Source organism: Mya arenaria, chromosome 10 (assembly GCF_026914265.1).
Source record: "Mya arenaria isolate MELC-2E11 chromosome 10, ASM2691426v1".
NCBI classification, from domain to species: domain Eukaryota; kingdom Metazoa; phylum Mollusca; class Bivalvia; order Myida; family Myidae; genus Mya; species Mya arenaria.
Genome location: NC_069131.1, coordinates 8,714,492 through 8,734,650, shown reverse-complemented (window position 1 = coordinate 8,734,650; position 20,159 = coordinate 8,714,492). Strand labels below are relative to the sequence as shown.

The following is a 20,159-nucleotide window of genomic DNA, read 5'->3' as shown; positions in this document are numbered from 1 at the left end:
GTTGTGGCAAACTTGGAGTTTAGCATGCTGATGATGACAACCACACTTAGGCAATGACAATAACTCAAATGTTTGCTCGAGACACACAAAAGCATCAGATTCATTTCAAAACTAGTGCAAATGCTTTGAATGAAATTTAAAAAAATGACCTGTTGATGTAAATGAATGCTGACCTCTCAAAATCACCAACCCAATCATGAATTTTTTTTTCTGTTTAACCACACATATACCTGTATCAAACCTCATATGAGCATACCTGTATGACCTCAAGATCACCCCCAGTGGCATACGTGTCTCCTTCATGGTCCCCGTAAAGCAGGATCCGGTTGACAGTTCCCAGGAAGAACGGCAGGGTCCGCACTATACGCACCTGCATTGTAAAGCAGTTGTTTTGAAAATCCTTTTGGTAGCTCATGAATATTTAAAGAACAGGGAAGTTTTTTACAGTCTTTTCTTTATAGCATTATCATTTTATGTTGTACAATTAACATACCTGCTGTTCCATTCTTTAAATCTACAAACAGCCTTTTTTCTAATTTTTGAGTTTTTATAAAAATTTATCATGAAATTAGAAAAGTGTTACTTTACACAGTTTGAGAAAAGGCACTGACAACCAGCTTGACCAGTGTCTCAGCCCTCTAGGGCATCTTTCATTGTAATTAAACTTCAAATATCTTTCACACAATAAATAAAACATTTCACCCACCATCTGTCCAGCCTTGTAGACCTTCCCGTCCCATTCGACCTGTTTATACGCAGCCCACGGAGTCTGCCTGTTCTTGGGCAGGTCGAGCCTCACGATTTGTCCCTGGTACTCAGTGAAGTGGATCTGCTTGTCAAACTGCTCATGACACTCCCTCAACCAGCCCATAAACTCCTTCTCTATAGAGGTGCGCTTTTCCTGTAGTAAAAGTAATGCTTTGGAATCATCCATTTTTTACATTTCAATGGTAAGAATAAATCTCTATTAAACAAAATATTGAAATCATTCTGACAAAAAATATTGTAAATTTTAAAGATTTCTTTCATCTCCATGTCAATTTAGTATGAATGTAAACCATTTTGCTAAGTTCATACTAATATCAGGTGCCTAAAGTGACACTCTTATTCAAAATCAATACATACATGTATGACAAACATAAATTTTAAGTAGTGAACCTTTAACTACTTACTAAATAATGCATTTATAGAAAATATTAATAACTGATTACAAGATTGTAACCATGTATTTAAAAGCTGAAAACACAAAAATATTAAATGATTGGCGAGTATTAAAATATCTACAATCTACTATCGTGTCATAAGGTAGAAATACCGTGTTTTCTGCACCTTTCTTACAAATCAAACACAGTATCCTTCGTAAGAACCGTTGTTTTTGACATTTATTCACCCTTTTTGGTATATTAAAACATTTTTATTAATTGGGCTAAATCTTTGGGAGTATGATTGAATATTGAAATACAAATACAGTTATTATACGCCTGTACAGATCATCCCCTTTAACGTCCATCCTAAGTAGGAAAAATAGATTCATGAACATATGAAGAGGCCCAATTGTTTGACACATATTAAAAACTCGTACTGATATACATATTTGCCTACCTGTCCATTAAGAACCCTGCAGAAGCTGGCCAGTTTATCCCTCAGTTTGAGTTCAAGGTCAATGAAGGTCAACTTGTTGGTGCTCACTTGGAAATTGTCATCCGTCCATAACACACCAGACACCCTGAATGCAGGAAAAACAACTGACTTTCATCTAAAAATGGACTCCAGTTAAACCCTTTATATTTCTTGACAACAAATAATTTTGTTGGATATTATTTTGCATTTTAATGATGAATGATGAAATAAAAGAATTTTAAAATGATTATAATTATGTTATAATACTAACAGATGTCTTCAAACTTTGAAAAGAAGGCGTTTCATAACGGACTAAAATGGAAACTCTGGGAAGATTGAATTTGGATAGTTTTAGGTTATGCCCCGACATCCTTGAGTAATCACAGTTTTACTGTATTTTGCTCTATCCTTCTGCCGACACTTATATTATATTATACCTGTTACAGCATTCAGAAGGGACATTCTTGGATTTTTTTGTTGGGTTGCACCACTCAAAGCTGCAAATGAAAATATGGTACAGAATGAAACAACTTCCTTTGCTTTAAACATCATTTATTTTTAATTAAAGAAGATTTGTATTTCTGTTTTTCAAAACATGTCTGATTTCTGCTACTATACATTAATATTATTGCATTTTCAAAGAAAACTCTCAACATTGCTATGGGTACTAAAAAATATGGAAAATACAGCTGAAAGGGTTTTAACTAGATAAAGAATAATTTATATTTTAGTAAAAAATAAGTATACAAAAGGCCATAAATGTGACAAAATTTAAGCATGAGTTACATAACTTGTCAAAAAAGAGCATATTGTTATTGTGAGCAAAAAAGTAAGTATGAACATAATATATTGAATGTTTTTTTAGTTATTAACAAAACCAAAAAAGTTGTCATAATTTCTAAGTTTACCAAGGGCCATAAATCTGATAATATTTAAGCATTAGTAAACTCATCACAAAAAGCGTACTGTTACTGACTTAATGTGATGAAATTCAGAAAGTATGAATTTGATTTCTTGAAAGGCCGATAAGTTATGAACAAAAAACATAAAAAATGTGAATTGATGGACAGATACACTAACTGTTGTGTTTTTTTTCATTCTTTTTAAAAGTTTTTTTTCATTCTTTTTAAAAAAGCCCTGAAGCATGTAGTTTTATGTATTTTTTTTTCAATAGAAAACAACTTAATAGCTCCTACACCTGGACACAGCCCTTAAAACCCCCAATGTTGGCCTGGATAGACAGACAGAATGATTACTACAGGGCAAACGCAGACTTGTGTGGGGCCTTTACTAATTAATTTCCTCCATTAATCTCTAAAAATATAGTGACCTGTCAATCATGGTATAGGGTATGAGGCGGCCATTCCAGAAGCACTCAAAGATGGGTCTCCTCCCCCTGGCTGGCACCTCACTCACAGCATAACCATGTTCATCTTCTAGAGTCATTTCAGCTGTAATATGAGGTTTCCAGTTTAAACAATATTTCTTTCTTTCTTACTGCTTGCTAAGCAAACAATGCTGCTTTTGCAAGCTGAATACAGATAACACAAATACTAACAGCTAATAATCCTGAAAAATAGCCCCTGATCTGTTTGAGTATAAGATAAGTATAAGAAATTTATAAAAGTCATTTAAATTTACATCCTAATGTTTTTGCTGCAAAATTCAAAGCTAAACACAATGTTTACAACAGTAGTCTTAAGTTAAAAGCTATCAATCCTGATTTCAAATTGTATCCTGAACTTTGGAACCCCTGACACAATAACTGGAAAAGAGCCATTTCTTTTTAAATAAATTAACTAAATAAACATGTTTTGATCATATTGATTTATTTTAAACTGAATTTCAAATTTCAAATTCATCTGCTTCCACACTGGGAATAAAAACATGTAACTGTTGAAATCCCTTTAACATTTCAGGCACAGTTATATGTACTAACGTTTCTCATATGGATCCATGGGGTATGTCTCCCTGTCGTACAAGAAGGGATGATACCTCAACACCCCCTCCACCTTCGCCCCCTCGATGACGGCGTTAAATTCAAATGTACTTGCAGCCCCGCGAACAAACTGGGTCTGCATGTCGTTATCTATGTCCCGGAGGTTGATGGTTTTGGGAACTGGGTTGCGAGTTTGATACAATTTGACCTGAAAGACATTTTTCAAGATACCAAATATGCATATATTACAAAAACACCAATTAACAAACACTGGCACTTGTCTGTTAGTTTTTTCAGTGAAAAAGGGGGCAAAACTCAACAATTATTAAAGTAATGGGCCTTGGTGTGCATGTTCATATTATATCTGGTCACATTTGTGTCAAATTTTATCAAGTAATGGTCAAGGTTAACAGTTTTTCACACCACAGGCGACCACACCAAGGCTATGACAATACCTCAACTTTTTTCTGACAATACCTCAACTTTTTTCTGACAATACCTCAACCTTTTTCTTTGATAAAGCAACGACAAATAAGCTGATTACACATACATTAGCATAATTGACACACAGGTAATGCTTCTAATTCTCTTAGACAATTTAATTATATTTTCTCCATTCATATTAATGCTCTTATCTTGAGGAATAACAGACAGCTGGGTGTAGACACTGCCAACTACACAATGATTGTGCTAACACATACCTCAATGTCAATGTTTTTGAATGGCGATGGTGCCCTGGTGTTTTCATCAGCATGCTCTACATTGCCACTTGGGCCATGTAAGTAGTAGTGGTAGATGTGGCTGTAATGTAAACACAAAAACATTTATGTCATGTCAAGAATTCACAGCATCTATTAATTTCTTAAGGACTTAATGGCTTTAACAGCTATACTTCACATCACAGCTGAGGTGTTTCCAAAACAAAGTAACTATAATTTTACGAGTTCTAAAAATAATAAGCCTCATTCTTATTTACCTTAGTTAGTAATAACACAGCTTGAGATGGAAAACATATAGACAAATACCTGAATTTACAAATATGATGAAATATAACTTGGACCTTGTGCAAGATATTAATCAAACATCAACAGAAAATTATTTCAAGAAACCAGCCTTACGCGAGTTGTCGTGTCCACTCTTTGAGTTTCTCCTTCAGGTAAAGCATGTGCTCCTTGCTCACGCCCTGTACTATGACGGCAGTGAAATGATCCCGGCCGGGCTCCTCTCCTATCAGGCTACACAGAGTCTCGTCTTCTTTGGAAACATGAGCCGCATCACCCGGCTGTAGATAAATAGGCAAATATACAAGGGTTTAAGTGATAGAGTTGAGAAGCGGTGCTTCCTCCAGGCCTTTATTGGAAGCACCTTTATTCACTGATGGAGACCAACATGGTCACTCTTTTGTGCTCATGAAGACCAGCATGGGCACCCTTCTTTCTTCATTTAATTCAATACTTAAGTTCATCATTTTCTTTTGTTTAGAATTAACCTTAGATATAGAAACTGTCACAAGTAGTCAAATTACACACAGTCAATTTTATTCAACGAGTTAAGGAAATATGTAAGTAAGCAAGCGTTTGACTGTACAAAAAAGGCAAGAATAGAGATCCAATCACAGGAATAGAGTGTAGGTAAACTACATCTGATCCTAGGATACGTGTAAAATCAACTGACATAAAGCCAAATCAACCCGGATATGAATATTCATAACTATAAAACATATAGAGTTTTATCAGTCATATGAAAACCTTGACAAACAAATACATGTGGTCTTTGATTCATTATTCATTTGTTATAAACAGAGTAGGTAATTGTTAAGGGCAGTTGTAATCGGATTTAAGCATCTCACAATTACCTAACACTGATATTATACTTTGTAAATATTCAATGTTATTTTTAACAAATTGCACAGTAATGCCATATATAAGATTGTTAACTGCAATGCCTTAAAGTTAAACACTTGAAATTCAACAACTGCAGACACAGAACAGCCTCCTCGTACCTTTCTGTTGCGGATGAAGCCACTGTAGATCTCCTCATGGTTCTTCTCCTTCTTCTCGAACTCCTCCCTTGAGATGGTCAACTCGTGCACGTCCTTTGAGCCAACTGGACGGGATATCATCTGAAAATGTATTTATATGAGATTAACAATTATTTTTTTTAGCTTAAACATATTTTATTCAAGTTATAAATTTCATACTTTGCAACATTGTTTGTCATTATGCACATGATATATACTGAATCAGATTTAAATGAAAGCAGAGCTTCTAAGGTTTCCCCTCGGAAAATTTATTTTGTGATGGATGATTTTCCACAAACAACAACAACAGTTTTGAGCTAAAAAGCATTTGTCACAAAACAAAGTTATATATGCTATCAGAAAAACAGAAAGTTCACATTATTTTTTAGATAGATATTTTTGCAACCTTTAATAGTACCAGTGTTTTTGTTTCTCAGAAAGAAACTATTTAATTCTCCTTTGACAAAATACTATATTTATATACCCGTGTAGCATTGCCAATGAAGAACACGGCCTGTTTCCCGCCCACACCAAAGTATGATATATCGCTGTTGAGGGACTTGGGTGCATCTTGTTCGACAAACGATTCCTCTTCTTCGACGGTCTCGTCAAGGTTTCTACATTGGGGAAAATAAGTGAAAATCTCATTACTCAATACAACATTTCTACATGTTTAAACCATTCCTGTATATATCCAAATTTGTCAAAATGACACAATAAGAAAGACCAGATCCCCCTAACCGAGATGTTGGCATAACACTGATGTAATTCTGGAATAATCCTATGGTGTTCAGAGTTCATGTACTCACACTTTAGATCGTTTGTCCTTGCGTATGAACTTGGAGAGCCTGTAGATGGCCCAGTTGTTGAGCTGGCGTGACGTCATGCCCTTCCCATTGTCCAGCACGTAGATTGTAGACTCATCTAGGTTCTGTAAGGTACAGTGGAGGAATAGCTATCGTTGTTTGTAATATGTTGTGAATATGAAGACAAATTATCAGGTTTTGAGAGAGCCAGTGGTTTGAACTGTTTAAGTTTTTTGTTTTGTTTTACATATATTTAAAACTTCTTAGTGAATATCACTGAAAGAGTATTACCAATTTAGAATAGTTTGGTGCTTTCTTTACATGTCCTGAATTACAGTGTAGACATGCAGTTTCATTATGCATTAATCATCTAAGCATTGTTTTTTCTGCCAATTCATACCATTTAAGTTAAAAAGTTTTAAGAATTCTACAATAAGGTTGAATTGCATGTATTTTAAATACAATATGTCTCCCAAATCGAATAAGTCTAATGTTTGAACCAGAAGCTGAACTAGCTCAATCCTAATTTAACAAACCACTCTGATTTCGATGTTCCTGGGCCCCTCATTATTCCTGGTGGCAGCCAGGGCATTGTCTATCAACTCGGCAAAAGCGTACGCTGTAATGACAAAGATTTTAGACAAAGTTCAATATTGAACACTACAAAACATGAAAAGTGGTTCAGTTTTACTTGCATATAATTTTATACATTCATGGTGAAACCAGAATTTGGAGAATCGGGTGTGTCGCCAGTTTGGAGTTCCCATTAATTTTCTAATTAAGGTCACCATGACCTCTACCTTCTTACTGCTTGTAACTGACCAAGAAATCAGTAGGGGTTATCTACAGATCATGATCAATATGCATACTAAGTGAAGGCTTTACAAGAAGTTGTTCAAAAGTTGAAACAAAATTTTTCTTTTGAAGACACTCTCAAGTTTACTAACTTCATTAATCAAGAACCATTCCACTCCACACAATCGTAAACCAGTCCAATACATTTTTACAATAAATGATCAAACTCAAATGCATCAAACTTCAAAAAAATTGTGAAGATCACTTCAGTTACAGTTACTATGGGAACATTTTAATTTCAATGGGCAAATAACATTGGTTTCCCAGTCCCAGTAAGGTTAACAAGATGATAGAAGAAAGCTTACGTAGCGGGTTCTGTCCTTCAGAGGCATAGTATTCGTACATGCCGCCCTTGACGATGGTGTCGTAGTGAGGTAGGTAGTTGACTCGTTCCCGGGCAGGGGCACATAACTCTTGATCCAGGTTTTTGAGAAGGTACAGTGTCTCGCCCGAACCCACAACGTCTGTAATAAACAAGAACAACATTTTTGTTTAGAAGGATGAAAAATATATTACCAACAATTTATATATTAAATTGGCTGGCAAACATCAACAAAACTGTTTTCAAAAACATGAACAATATTTCAATCTACAAATATATGGCTTATAGCATGAGGCCAGTATAAACTTAAAACATTACAAAATTTACATTAAATTATAAAAGTATTAATTAGTCATCGAAATAGGGATTCTTTTTAATGAACCTGAATACTTTTAAGTTTTTGTTCATAAGACTTTAGAAATTGACTTTGATGATCAATACAAAATAAAAAGAATATCATTTGTGTACAGATAAATAAATATAAGTGATAATTTGGCGCCCTTTTAACTCAGGAATTTGTGGCCACATAGCTGTTAATCAAAAATAATAATTTCATAATGGCTATTTTTTTGTACATAAATTATCTTCTTTTTTTTGTAAGGATCATCAAAGTCGAATCAACCTTTATTGTGCACCTTTAACAAACACATGGTTAATTACAGGCTTGTGCTTATGTTGATCAGTGTTTTATAAATTAACACAATTTGGAATTATTTAAATGGCAAAATGTTTGTATGTTCAAGCTTACCCCACGAGTCATTGTCATTGACTTCCTCTCTGTTAGTGGTTGATATGACAAACTTGTCCGTCTTCTTCAATCCAAACTCCTGCAAAACATAATTAAATATATATAAAGCAATCACACTATAAGACTTAATTGATGTTATTTGCTTGACTAGCTTCGTAAAACATGAATCTAACATAACCTTTCCAACAAAAATCTAAATATTATACACCAAATCAATGCTAAATACACTTAAGACATGTTCAAATCGGAAAAAAACACATTGTTCATCAAATAACATGTTAATTTTTTTAACCATCAATTACAACCAGTGCTAAATATGGCAGTCATGTCCAGCAAACTGACGGGAACATTTGGGAAAACTATAAGACTCATACATATATATTTGTCCTTATTCAAACAAAATTATTTTTTATACATTCTATATTATAATATATATGTTTTGAAAAGGTTTGAAAGCAAAGTATATTAAATGGTTATAATCCCAAACTGATTGACAGATGTTTCGCAAATAAGCAAGCTATTTTTCATTGTTTTCTCTTGTAAGAGAGCTCAGGGTTTCCACCAGACCTTTATGGCTTGTTGAGCCCAACGTGCCATCTGCTGGCAAGGCCAAGTACTGACACAAGTTAATTGTGCCGCCATGCTTTATCAAAACAATCGTCTTTGACCTTTCATGTTTATTGCTGTGATTGCAACGGCTGACTGACAGCCGGAAAGGCATGTCCAAAGTATAGATATTTGTATCAGCCAATCAGAATCGACGGTGCTTCTCCTATACTTGATCACAATGGAAAGGTCTGACAAACACCACTGTCACAATTGGGACCTTTATTCTTATAATCCCCTATGATTGCAAAAAAACATTGATTTGGTAGATTTTTAAACTGTCCATCGTATCGTCAAAGAACAGAGTACATAATGGTCCGATGTTTCTGTCAGTGATTTCCAAAATTGAAATACCCATCGCATATGAAGCAATTTGACAATTCAATTTAATCAGACATTTATATTCCAAATCTGTGTTAAGTGCATAAATTTGCAAAAAGATCGAACTTAAATGCAGCTTGCCAAATTCATTTTAAATAAAGGCACTTTCATAGATATCAGGTGAAGGTAATTATAATGTCTTAAAATGCTACTGGTGACAGTGCTGAGTTATCTTATTACAGTCAAGTGGAGATGGAGCACATTAAATAATGAAAACTCTGAATATGATTCAGGTATTGACTATGACTTGAAAAGTCAGCGAGGAAGATTCAGTGTGTGTATACCACGTGATAAAACGTCACACATGCTACATCAGAAGGCAATATTTGGCTTAATATGAAGACTTAAATCAAAGATAACAAAAAAGTACACCATTTTGAATGAAACAAAGGGCAGTCTAAGATGCTAAGGTACATGACCACGTTTCTCCGAAAAATATGAATGTCGGCCGATTTTAATGAAACTTGGAACAAACAATCGTCAATGACTCTACTTTAACGAGGTGTATTTTTTTTTAAATCCCGTTGTTTGTTGATTTACAGCGCCACCTAGCGGACACATCCTATTTGGCACAAACATTGCTGAAACCGTAAAAAAATATAATTTTACGGCTTTTTTTATAAAAAAAAAAAATCGGAATATACTTTATTGTATGCTGAATAAATAATCCTATAATTTTAGTACTAGTATTTAAGAAGAAAATTATTAATTTTAAGTTTTATGACGAAAAGTATTTTTTTTTAAGGAATCGCCCAAAATAGATACCCATTGGTAAATGCGACAAATTTATTTCGAAAAGGAACTCAAGTAGGGTATGGGCTATTTCAAAAAAAATGGCTAGTTTGAGTATTTCCTAAATAAAATGAATAATATACAAAGTATCATCATTTCTTCTTCCCCATATCTTGTATTTCTGTGTCATCTAAAAGTCTGGGAAGTTTGACTGAATTAGCTTTAGCGGAAAAAAAGTTATGCACAAAAAACAGGTCAAAATTGTCAGGAGTGTAACAAAAAAACGTGACACTTTACAAAAAGCACTCAATTCAAAGCATTACTGTAAACAACATTGGCGAATGACAATGTTATAACTTTATTAACCAGAAAAACACATATGTTGACCTCAAGGTAATATAAAAAATTAAGCAATATTCCATTATTTATGCATGAAATATTACTGATACTGATAATGTGTGTTAGGAATTTTTCCACATTTTTTTTTCTTTAAAAAAATCTTTTTAAAGTATAGCTTGGATGAATTATCATATAACTTACAATCTTTTTATTTAAAGTTTAGGTTAATATATCATTATTTCATGCGTACAATATTTTGTGTGTGTTATTACTCTTTTTGATGTTTAGCTTTCTAGAAAGAAGCTGGCCTAAAAATGTCAGGAGTGTAACATTTGGTATAAAATGAAACACAGTGTTGGGGAACAGTTAACAAATGTACTAATTAGGGTGTTTCCTGGAAGGCTATGTCATGGAGTGATCATGAAAAATTATCATGAGTGAAAATAGTGGTTGGTTACTGAGCATGTAGATTATACGTGCCCGTCAGGAGTGTAACATTTTTTCGCGAATTTTTGGAACATTATTATATCATCATTTTCAGAAGTATAACAGTATATTTGTACAAATGTTAAGATTACAAATGAGAAGTGAAGGATACATTTTCAATCTGATGTAAATAAGGTAAGTTTTAACCAATTTATGCGTATAAATGTTATAAAAAATGTTTGAATTTAAAACAACTTAATTAATATGCAACAAAAAGAAAAATCATACAGTGACAGACAATCAACAAATGGTATTTTTTGGCTACAATGAGGCAAACTGATGACCCTGTTCTATAATTTAATTCATTTAAAACTATGTGACTTTAATTTTCAGCATGACTATTGACATGTCCTTCAATGTTACACTCCTGACCAAATATTGGTTATGAGTGTGAATACTATTTTTTACAGATGAAATATCATAGGAAATAGGGACAAATTTATTGTAAGCCTTCCAGGTTTCAAAGGGGCACAAAGAAACAAGAAAAGTTTAAATACAAGGAAGAAAGTCATTAAAAGTAAATCAGAGTAAAGAATTAGGAAATACAGAGAAACTCTTAAAAATGACAATGTTCAAAATTAGTTTTAAAAAATGAAAAAGAAATAAGAAAACACAGGAAACACGAGAAGCAAGCAACAATCAGAAAAATAGCTGTGTTATGAAGAATCTTCTAGAAAAGCCCAGAGCTTGGGCCAAAACAATAAAGCTTTTATTGAATAAGGCAACTGCTCACAGACGATAAAAGTGGTTGACAAAGATGACCATGAAGTGGTGGAGGAAACCCTTGTAGTAAGCAAAGTAAGCTGTCCAAAAGTATGAGAACAAAAATGTCAAAAGTAAGTTGGCATCTGCAAACAAGAAAAATAGTTAGGCCAGAAGAAAGTCATGTCTAAATAGATACATGAAGATGAAAGATACTCAATTGAAAGTACACTGTCAAAACCAAAAGCATATAAAGCAGTTTGGGAAGATAAGCTGTACAGTTTTTTTCTTGAAAGCAATTCCAGAATCATGCCCAACAAAAGAGACACCTTGCATATAAATGGAAGTCATGTACCAGTACCTAAATGCCAATTACTAAGTTCAAAACTGAAGTCTAGAACAGCAGATAAATGAATCGATAAGGGCAGCCCAGGCAAATTCACTGACCATAGAGAGCTGTCTGACATATCAGTATGATAATGTCCTTTTGACACTATACCTGGGACTGTGAGAATTGGGGTGCAGACTAATATTCATAATCTGTATGAGCCATTTCTTTCAATTTGTACCGGATCATTTTGTGGCTGATAATTTGACAGTTAATGCAGAAAGAAGTCTCTACAGTGACACAGAGGTGACATCACTTTATTGATATTGTGGCCACAACTTAGTAACTTGAGGGCACAACTTAGTTACTTCGTTGTGGCCATGACTTATTAAATCGTGGCCACAACATAGAAATTAATAGTTGTTACTTAGTTGTGGTCACAAGTAACTAAATTGTTGCCACGGTTTAATAAGTTGCGGCCTCATATAAGGTACTTAAGGTTGTGGCCTCAAGTTACAAAGTTGGTGACACAATTTACTAAGTTGTGGCCACAATATATATCAAGTGTCACGTTAGTGCAACAGTATTAGTGTAAGTCTCTTTACGTAGCAAATGTAAAATAAATATTCAACACTAGATGTGCAATAAATTTATATTATTACCGGGTATATTATTCATCATATATGATAGGACAGATATTTTATATACATGTTGTAAAATATGACTTTCTAATGAACATGTCTTAAAAGTGGATGATCGCTCAGATATTTAGATCAGATTTATGCAGTGAGCTACCTTCAATGGGATGTACACCTGCTCAAATGCAGATGATATATCATGGCCATCCCAGGAATGATATACTAAGAAAACCATCACTGCCAACACTTGTGTCTCAGTTTGGGGTTAAAATTGAAATATGATACATAGTAACTTGAACTTGAGATATTTTGTCAGGAGTGTAACAATTCGGAACAGTTGTATTTAGTTACTTAACACTGAATACCATTAGTTAAATGAGATAAAAGTGTTACTGTTGTAGCACTTAACTGTTATTTCAATTGAGTTTTGCAATTTTTTACAAGTTGAGCAAGAATTAAGTAACAGTAACACTTTTGTATGGTTTTGAAAAACCTTTCTCAGATTATGTAAAATCCCAATTTGTCATTTGCTAAATTTGTTTTATAATGTTTCACTGGCTATCAATTACTTTGTAATTGCATTTCCTTTGATTTATACTGAGAAATACTAAGTGAAATCTATTTAATGGTTGTAATCTACATATGTCAGGAGTGTAACAATTTCTTAAAATATTGTTCCTGTTTTTATTTTTCTTCTGTGAAGTGAAATCATAATGCCTCCTATGATGTTTTTGTGAATGTTACTTGTTATTGTTTAAATTCTATGAACATGTATTTTTTTTTAAATTTAATTGCACAATTTGAATAGAAAATAAAAAAAATACCTTTGAATATCACATTTCATTGGTAAAAAAAGTACAAAAAATCAAATTTTTCAGGAAATTGGAGCGACTGAGTAAATTCAACATTCTATTAATGTATGCTGCCATTAGAGCTACTAAAATAATAATTGGGAGACATGTTAACTCAGGTTATTTCAAGAAAAAATGACATTAAAGGTGTTCATGTATTTGGTGTTTTTATTCCATGTTTAGTTAGATAAAAGTTTGATAAAAATGTTAATATGAGTTGTTTTCTCCATTTAAAACCTATTTTGCACACTACAAAGATTGTTCATCAAAACTAGGCATACAGCCTTGTATTTTATTATGATTTAAATTTAGACCATTTTTCAACTTTTCTAACCATTTTTTTTGAAATAGCCCGTATGTTTTTATTGAATAAACAATTAATCTTTACATTTTGTTTTTAATTCTTACATAGACTAAGTCATATACCCAGCTGGGCTAACTAAGCTTCTGGTTACTCAAAAGCCATGAATCACTAGAAGTTAAGTGACTACACTCCTCCAAACCTAAGATTAAACTTTCAAAATGTCAAGTGGGGAGGAGTGTTACAGTCACTATAAGCTATTCAAGGCTTCTGAGTAACCAAGTGCCTGGTAAGTCCAGTTGGGGAGAGAACCAGACTTGCAAGCGGGGGTTCATAGGCTCAAATCTTACACAGAGTAGATGTTTTTCTCTTGAAAATTACTATGTACATTTTTCAATGGTTATGTATTTATCACAACTGGCCAAAGCATAGAGAACCTAGCAAGTATAATGGGCAGGGTGTGAACCTTTGATTACTAATTAAAAACTGAAATACTATAGTGCCTACAGTTGATGTTTTAATTCTTTACAAACATCAGACCACATTTTGACAACGCCATTGCCATCATTCTCTTTTGTATCATACAAAAGTCTGATGTTCAGCTCCGTTTTCCATTATTTGACAGTTCTGACAGATGCCGTAGAATCAGACAGAGACTTTATGGTTTGTGATGATGTACCAACGATGGATGGTTTTCCGCTAGATTCTGGGGACTTGGGGGCCTTAGGGTCAATCCCCATGTCAAGATCAGCCTTTTCGCCTTCTGCAGGCCTTTTATGAGTGAAGAAACTATTTCCTCTCCATTTTCGGCCGTTGCAAATCACAAACCAGACGAAAACATTTATCTTCTAGGCCCTTACTTAAATATTTGATAATAACAATTGAGTACAGCAACAAGCGACCATACAATGATACATGGTTACGTGATTATCTTTAACAGTTTGCAAATTGTTCGAGGCCCTTACTTAAAAACCCAATATTGACATTTGTATATGTAACAACAAATACATGAAGGGCACCTGCAAAGCTGCAGTTCACAATTTTTCAATAATCGAAACACTTCGGCCATGGCTGAGTTGTTCCGATTGTATTACCGAGGTCTATCTCGAAGCTTGTGGGAGGTGGCAGAGTTATTATGATTGGTCGAGTTGTTCCGCTTGGCATAATTGTAGTCTGTGTCAGACAAGTTTCGTTTTATTGGAAAGGTAAATCTTGTGTTTTAATGCATTTAATGCTTGTTTTGTGCAAAATGGCTTTGTACTTACATGGTAAAATATAAAAATAAACTTTTAATATCCATTTCAAACATAAAATACTTCACTTAATACAATTTCAATACTTTTCAAACACCCCCGGTTTTTGCACAAACCCGTTTATAGACGTTAGTGACTGGAAGAATCCTGTATAAAACTATTATTTTAGACTAGTACCAGAGCTGTTAAAGGACGGGAACCATAGGAAAAGTGTTGAGTGTGCAGTGGTGAATTTCCTTCGGTCACTCGCAAATAAATGAAGGCGAGCAAGAAAATGTCTGGCTGGTTCCTGTGATAATTCGCATAATTGACTGTTTCTCTCAAAAAGGATACGGGTGTTAAAGTGTACATTAAGGGCTATTGCATCTATGACCCAGGTATTTTGTTAGTAACTTTAATTATGAAGAAGTTATAATGTACAACGATAATTGGTCTTTGTTTACATTTTCGACGGACGAACATTCTTCACTTGGTTTGTGTTAAAGCAGTAGGTACTTTTGTATTTTGTCAAACCTTATTTTATGATGATGATGAACATGTTAAAGTATGTGTAAAATATAATTTTGGCTTGTTTAACCGATTTATTTTTACTTTTATGAGCTCCTGTCATCAAGCCACTGTGCTCCTTTCCGTCTTATAAATATTCTGGCAGAAACACTGAAGAGGTCTGAATAAACATTCAACAACGAAAGTAACCGTTAGCGAAGATAACCTCATGACTGTTGACCAGCTTTTAAATTTATGAATGCAAATTAGAATAATTAGAACCTTCGTAAACATAAACAATGCGGTAAATGTTCCATTGCATTTTGCAACATTACTCATGCACAAACCTCAATAATTTTAGCTTTCAAATCCGAAAATGATAATATCTTCTGCGTGCTTATTGTCTTTTCAGGTGCATCTTTTTCCCTTCGATCGTAAACAAAAATAAATCCATCATCTTTTGCTTGGCTTGGTGCCGCCATTTTTGTCAGAAACTCAGCCATAACGTCCATATTTATAACGATCGTCAAAATCCCAGCAGCGGTTACTTTCCCTTTTAATCCTCTGCAATAATATCGAACAGTGTTTAGTTTCAACGTTTTCCAAATGTTTAAAAAATCAAGCATCTTTTTAAGAATTTTAGGACATTGTTTTACGATATAAATATCATAAGAAGAATCAATGGTTCAGAATAGTGTCTAGGGGGAATACAAATCTAGAAGTATCGTACGGCATACATTGTACAACAATATATGCAATTCTTTAAACAACCATACGACAATGTTTGTAATTGCATGTGAAGCTCCAATAGTGTAGATCCAGCTTAATTACAATAACGACATTGGTTACCATTGTTCCTATAAAGGCTGAACAAACACTTCGCTTAGAGCAGTATGTTGACCTCATCGTCGGCAACCTAAATTCCGTTATGTTTCATAAATGACTGACAAATCTCGTTTAAATGAAAATGCGTGAGGCGGAGGAGACAACTCTTCTTCCAACGCATCCGCATGTTACAATGAAATAGATATCAATTTCCCGTACTGTCAGTAGAGGCCATGACTGTTGGCAAAAAGTATTGTACAGAATAGGCAGAGCCGGTTTAGTTCTGGTACCTTGCGAAACCAAGAAAACTGCCTCTTTAATTATTCATATTAACGAGATTTTTCTCGCCAAATCGCCCAATGTTCACAGATATCCGACGATGGTAAGACCTCAACAAGCGTAGCTTCATAAAAAGGTATTGGCTGACTTTAAGGCTTTTCCATGTAGATCCCATTGTTTCATTAGTGTTAATTGATTGCTATTTTTTTGTTTTTACAGAAACGTTTAAGGACTATAGATATGCGATTCTTAAACCGATGTATGTAAGTTATAAGGGATGGCAACGAGTAGTAAAATTAATACTCGAGTACTCGGAAAAATTGATTTATGTTCGCAAAGACAAGATTGTGTATACATGTATCGTTAATGACGTATATTGTGCGTTGGTCGTATTATTGGTCATTTTCACCTTTAAAGTAAACTTTATTACGTATTTAAACAAAAAATGATATAAAAAGAAAACAAATGTTGTTTCAGGCTTTTAATTAAGCTTATTCGTTTCATTTTATACAAGTTTGGACTGCAGAAATGAACAACAATCGAAATTACAATGAACGAAAACTAACAGCATACATAAAAAGTGAACGAAGTTCAGTTGTTCACTCTACAAATTATTTTTTTAAATTGATAGTTTTTCGTTCTGTGTAATTCTTGTTTACCTCATCAATATTCATAATTCTTGATTTAAAATATCAACCAATCAATTGTGATAATCATTGCAAAAATAGTTAAAATACGCCATTTAAGAAATCAATTCACGATACTCTTTCGCTCGTTAGCGTCCACTGTTTGGTGAAAGGTCTCTAATTGGTATACAATAGGATTATGTAGGTGAAAGTACCGCTATCAAAACTTCGCTAATTGACATCAGTGCTAATTTAAAATAGGTGTCCTTTGTTGACAGTTTGCAACTATCACAACAACTGTCAACTAATTGATTGAGGTCAATTGTGTACACAGCGGGGATTAGAGGGACCGTAAATTGTCCTATTGGCAACTAACCAGATCTGATATTTTGTCTGTAAATCGTGTATTTGGTGATTTTTAAACTTAAAGTTATATGTGCGGAAGCTGTAAAAAGTCACCACGCACTCCCATTTAATGTTGTCATAATTTTCAGTTTTACAGAGGCTGAGAACAGGAGTCTTTGATTTACATAATCACAGGCGATTGCCCTGTGCCATTAAACGGGGTTTATGTTTAAACTTATGGCTACTGAGATTGTTTCTGTAGTTTTTCACATAAATATTTATATTTCAACTGTTGGAAGAAATTTCCACCAGAAAACTGCTTAAAAACTAAAGTGAAAATGATATGGGACATGCCTTTTTTGTATAGACTTAAAAGGAAGACATAACGATGACTAATTTGTACCGGCCAATCAAAAATGGAACATATAATCTGAGTGATATCATTTTTCTATATGGTGACAAAACTTAGTACCTTTTCAAGAGGATATTTTCTATACATACATGTGCTGAAAATATATATATATATACCTTTATTGTTTACGCCACCTCTATTATGCTATGATGAATAATGAAAATGTCTTCCGCCGGGAACCTTATTTGGCAACACGTCGGCGTGGAATCATTTCCTGTTTTTACAGATTTTTAGCGTAAAAAGTCCGACAACCAATCCACGAATTCGGAGAGCATTTAAGCGAGATCATGCCGTCTAAAATACATAAAACTATCGTTTTTGTTGACTTTAACGAAGGAAATATAATTCCGTCCACAGGGAACCATATCTAGAAAAAAGTATTATTCCATTTTCAGGCGTATACAGAGAGTTACTTTCAGAAACCGTACATACATGAATGAATATAGAGTTGTTAGTTGCGCTCTTTCTTTTTTATGGAACAATATCGTGGAAAGTGTTGTTGTTGTTGTGTTTTTTTTAAAAAACCCGGTTTGTTGACGTTTTCCTGCTTTGCGTGCAACCGTTTCAGCAGGTGCGCGTGACGTAGTTCCTACCATTGTCTTAGTGTTATCGCAAATAATAATGCTTAAAACTCACACTAGTGTTATCAAAGTTAGCAATTTTAGGGAAGTACACTTTTAATTTTTAGGCAGACTTTTTACTAGCTTGATTAAGGCTCGGAATCAGGGGAAAACTTGTAATCATATGTATATATGGACATGTGAATACAAGAGTTAAACTCAATTGTGAACTTGCCGTCATATTTGAAATACACGTCGGTCAATGCGTACGGCAAGGTGAATGCCTTTTGCCATTTCTATTTTCAATCGGTACATCAATAAATAAGAAAAGGTTTAACAATAAAAAGGCGCTACAGGTATTGATACAGATTTTTTTAAAACTCTTCTTACTAATAAACACTGACGATATAGTTTTATTTGATGTTTCTGAAGAAAAATACAATTAAAAACTAAGGTATTAATTTTCGAAAAGTTGACAGATTCTGTCAATTTAAGAACTTTTAGATATAGTAAACACTTTTACGTATTTAGGAGTTATCTTTACTTCAGGCGACTCATTTATGCAAGTCACAATTACATTATCTGAACAAGTAAAGAAGGCAATAATTAAATGAAAAAATATATGTAAGTAAATTCCTTAATATTACACCATGTCATAACTTAGAATTATTCGAAACACTTATTAAACCAATATAATTTATACAGGTCCGAAATTTGGGATGCCGTGAAAGATTTGAAATCGAACGTATGCATACGATTTTCATTACATCAGTACTAGGTATCAAAACAATAACACAACGTGATTTTGTCTATGCGGAGACTGGAAGGTTAGATTTTTTTTCTGGTAAACTTAATATGACTAGGGGCCCAACGTAGTATAATTTTGCGAGATTTTAAGTGAGGGACAAATACGATGCGGAACATGGCGGATTATTTGAATATTTAGATGTGTTCGAAGGAAATTTGGACCTGGGAAGTAAGTTTATAATTTATATCGCAATGTAACTACGCCTACCAGGAGGCCATACTGGTAAGATCCTATTATTTTAACTTATTTTTCTAGAGGCCTGAACAAGTAAAGAAAAAGTAATTGAGTGTATAAGCTGAACGATTGTGTTTTTTTGACAAAGTGAAAATAGACATCTACGTCACTTGAAACTTTTAGTCAAATTATACCGTATTACTATGGACCTATTTTAGCAATATTTTATCGAGTGTTTGCATCTATATCTTGACGACGTCTTGTGCACTTAGAATGGGAACTTAATGGCAAAATTTGTTATGTCCAATGCCAGAGAAAGAATGCTGATAACGACAAAATTCTGCAAAGTAGGATGTGCAAAACGCTAAGAAAATGATTAGGTTGAACCACAAAACATTTCTATTACATTCCCATCGCTTTATTGACTACTTCTAGTGACCTTGATCATTGAGGAAAGTGAAGAAACTCTGAATTCGATACAACTCATTCAACCATACAATTAAAACGTCACTTGCGCATGATGTTAACTGACGACCGGAGTGCTCTACGGGTTGAAGGGAAGTGCACACGGGATTGAATGACGAGTTTGTTTCAAGGAAGCCTGTATACAATGTCCCAGATAACTGCCAAGTATTGTTCACATACAGCGCAATTTTATACGTTTGTTTGTAGGTGTTTCGAGTCATCTGGCATGTCTGGGAAACTAAACGAATATAA

At 33.9% G+C, this 20,159-nt stretch overlaps 1 protein-coding gene across 2 annotated transcripts in view; it reads right to left on the bottom strand.

The window, feature by feature from the left end:
* LOC128207011 (structural maintenance of chromosomes flexible hinge domain-containing protein 1-like) overlaps window positions 1-20,159 on the bottom strand; it is a 100,060-nt gene that overhangs the window by 68,890 nt on the left and 11,011 nt on the right. For both annotated transcript variants that reach the window (XM_052909798.1, XM_052909797.1), the window contains 15 exons: window positions 15,761-15,977; window positions 8,311-8,389; window positions 7,546-7,704; window positions 6,922-7,004; window positions 6,389-6,510; window positions 6,064-6,196; window positions 5,562-5,681; window positions 4,678-4,841; window positions 4,261-4,360; window positions 3,560-3,767; window positions 2,951-3,071; window positions 2,058-2,117; window positions 1,603-1,726; window positions 707-901; window positions 257-370 (listed from right to left, as the gene is read on the bottom strand). In XM_052909798.1, coding sequence (XP_052765758.1) covers window positions 257-370; window positions 707-901; window positions 1,603-1,726; window positions 2,058-2,117; window positions 2,951-3,071; window positions 3,560-3,767; window positions 4,261-4,360; window positions 4,678-4,841; window positions 5,562-5,681; window positions 6,064-6,196; window positions 6,389-6,510; window positions 6,922-7,004; window positions 7,546-7,704; window positions 8,311-8,389; window positions 15,761-15,925 — 1,947 coding nt within the window. In that variant the 5' untranslated portion in view covers window positions 15,926-15,977. The remainder of the gene's footprint in view (window positions 1-256; window positions 371-706; window positions 902-1,602; window positions 1,727-2,057; window positions 2,118-2,950; window positions 3,072-3,559; window positions 3,768-4,260; window positions 4,361-4,677; window positions 4,842-5,561; window positions 5,682-6,063; window positions 6,197-6,388; window positions 6,511-6,921; window positions 7,005-7,545; window positions 7,705-8,310; window positions 8,390-15,760; window positions 15,978-20,159) is intronic.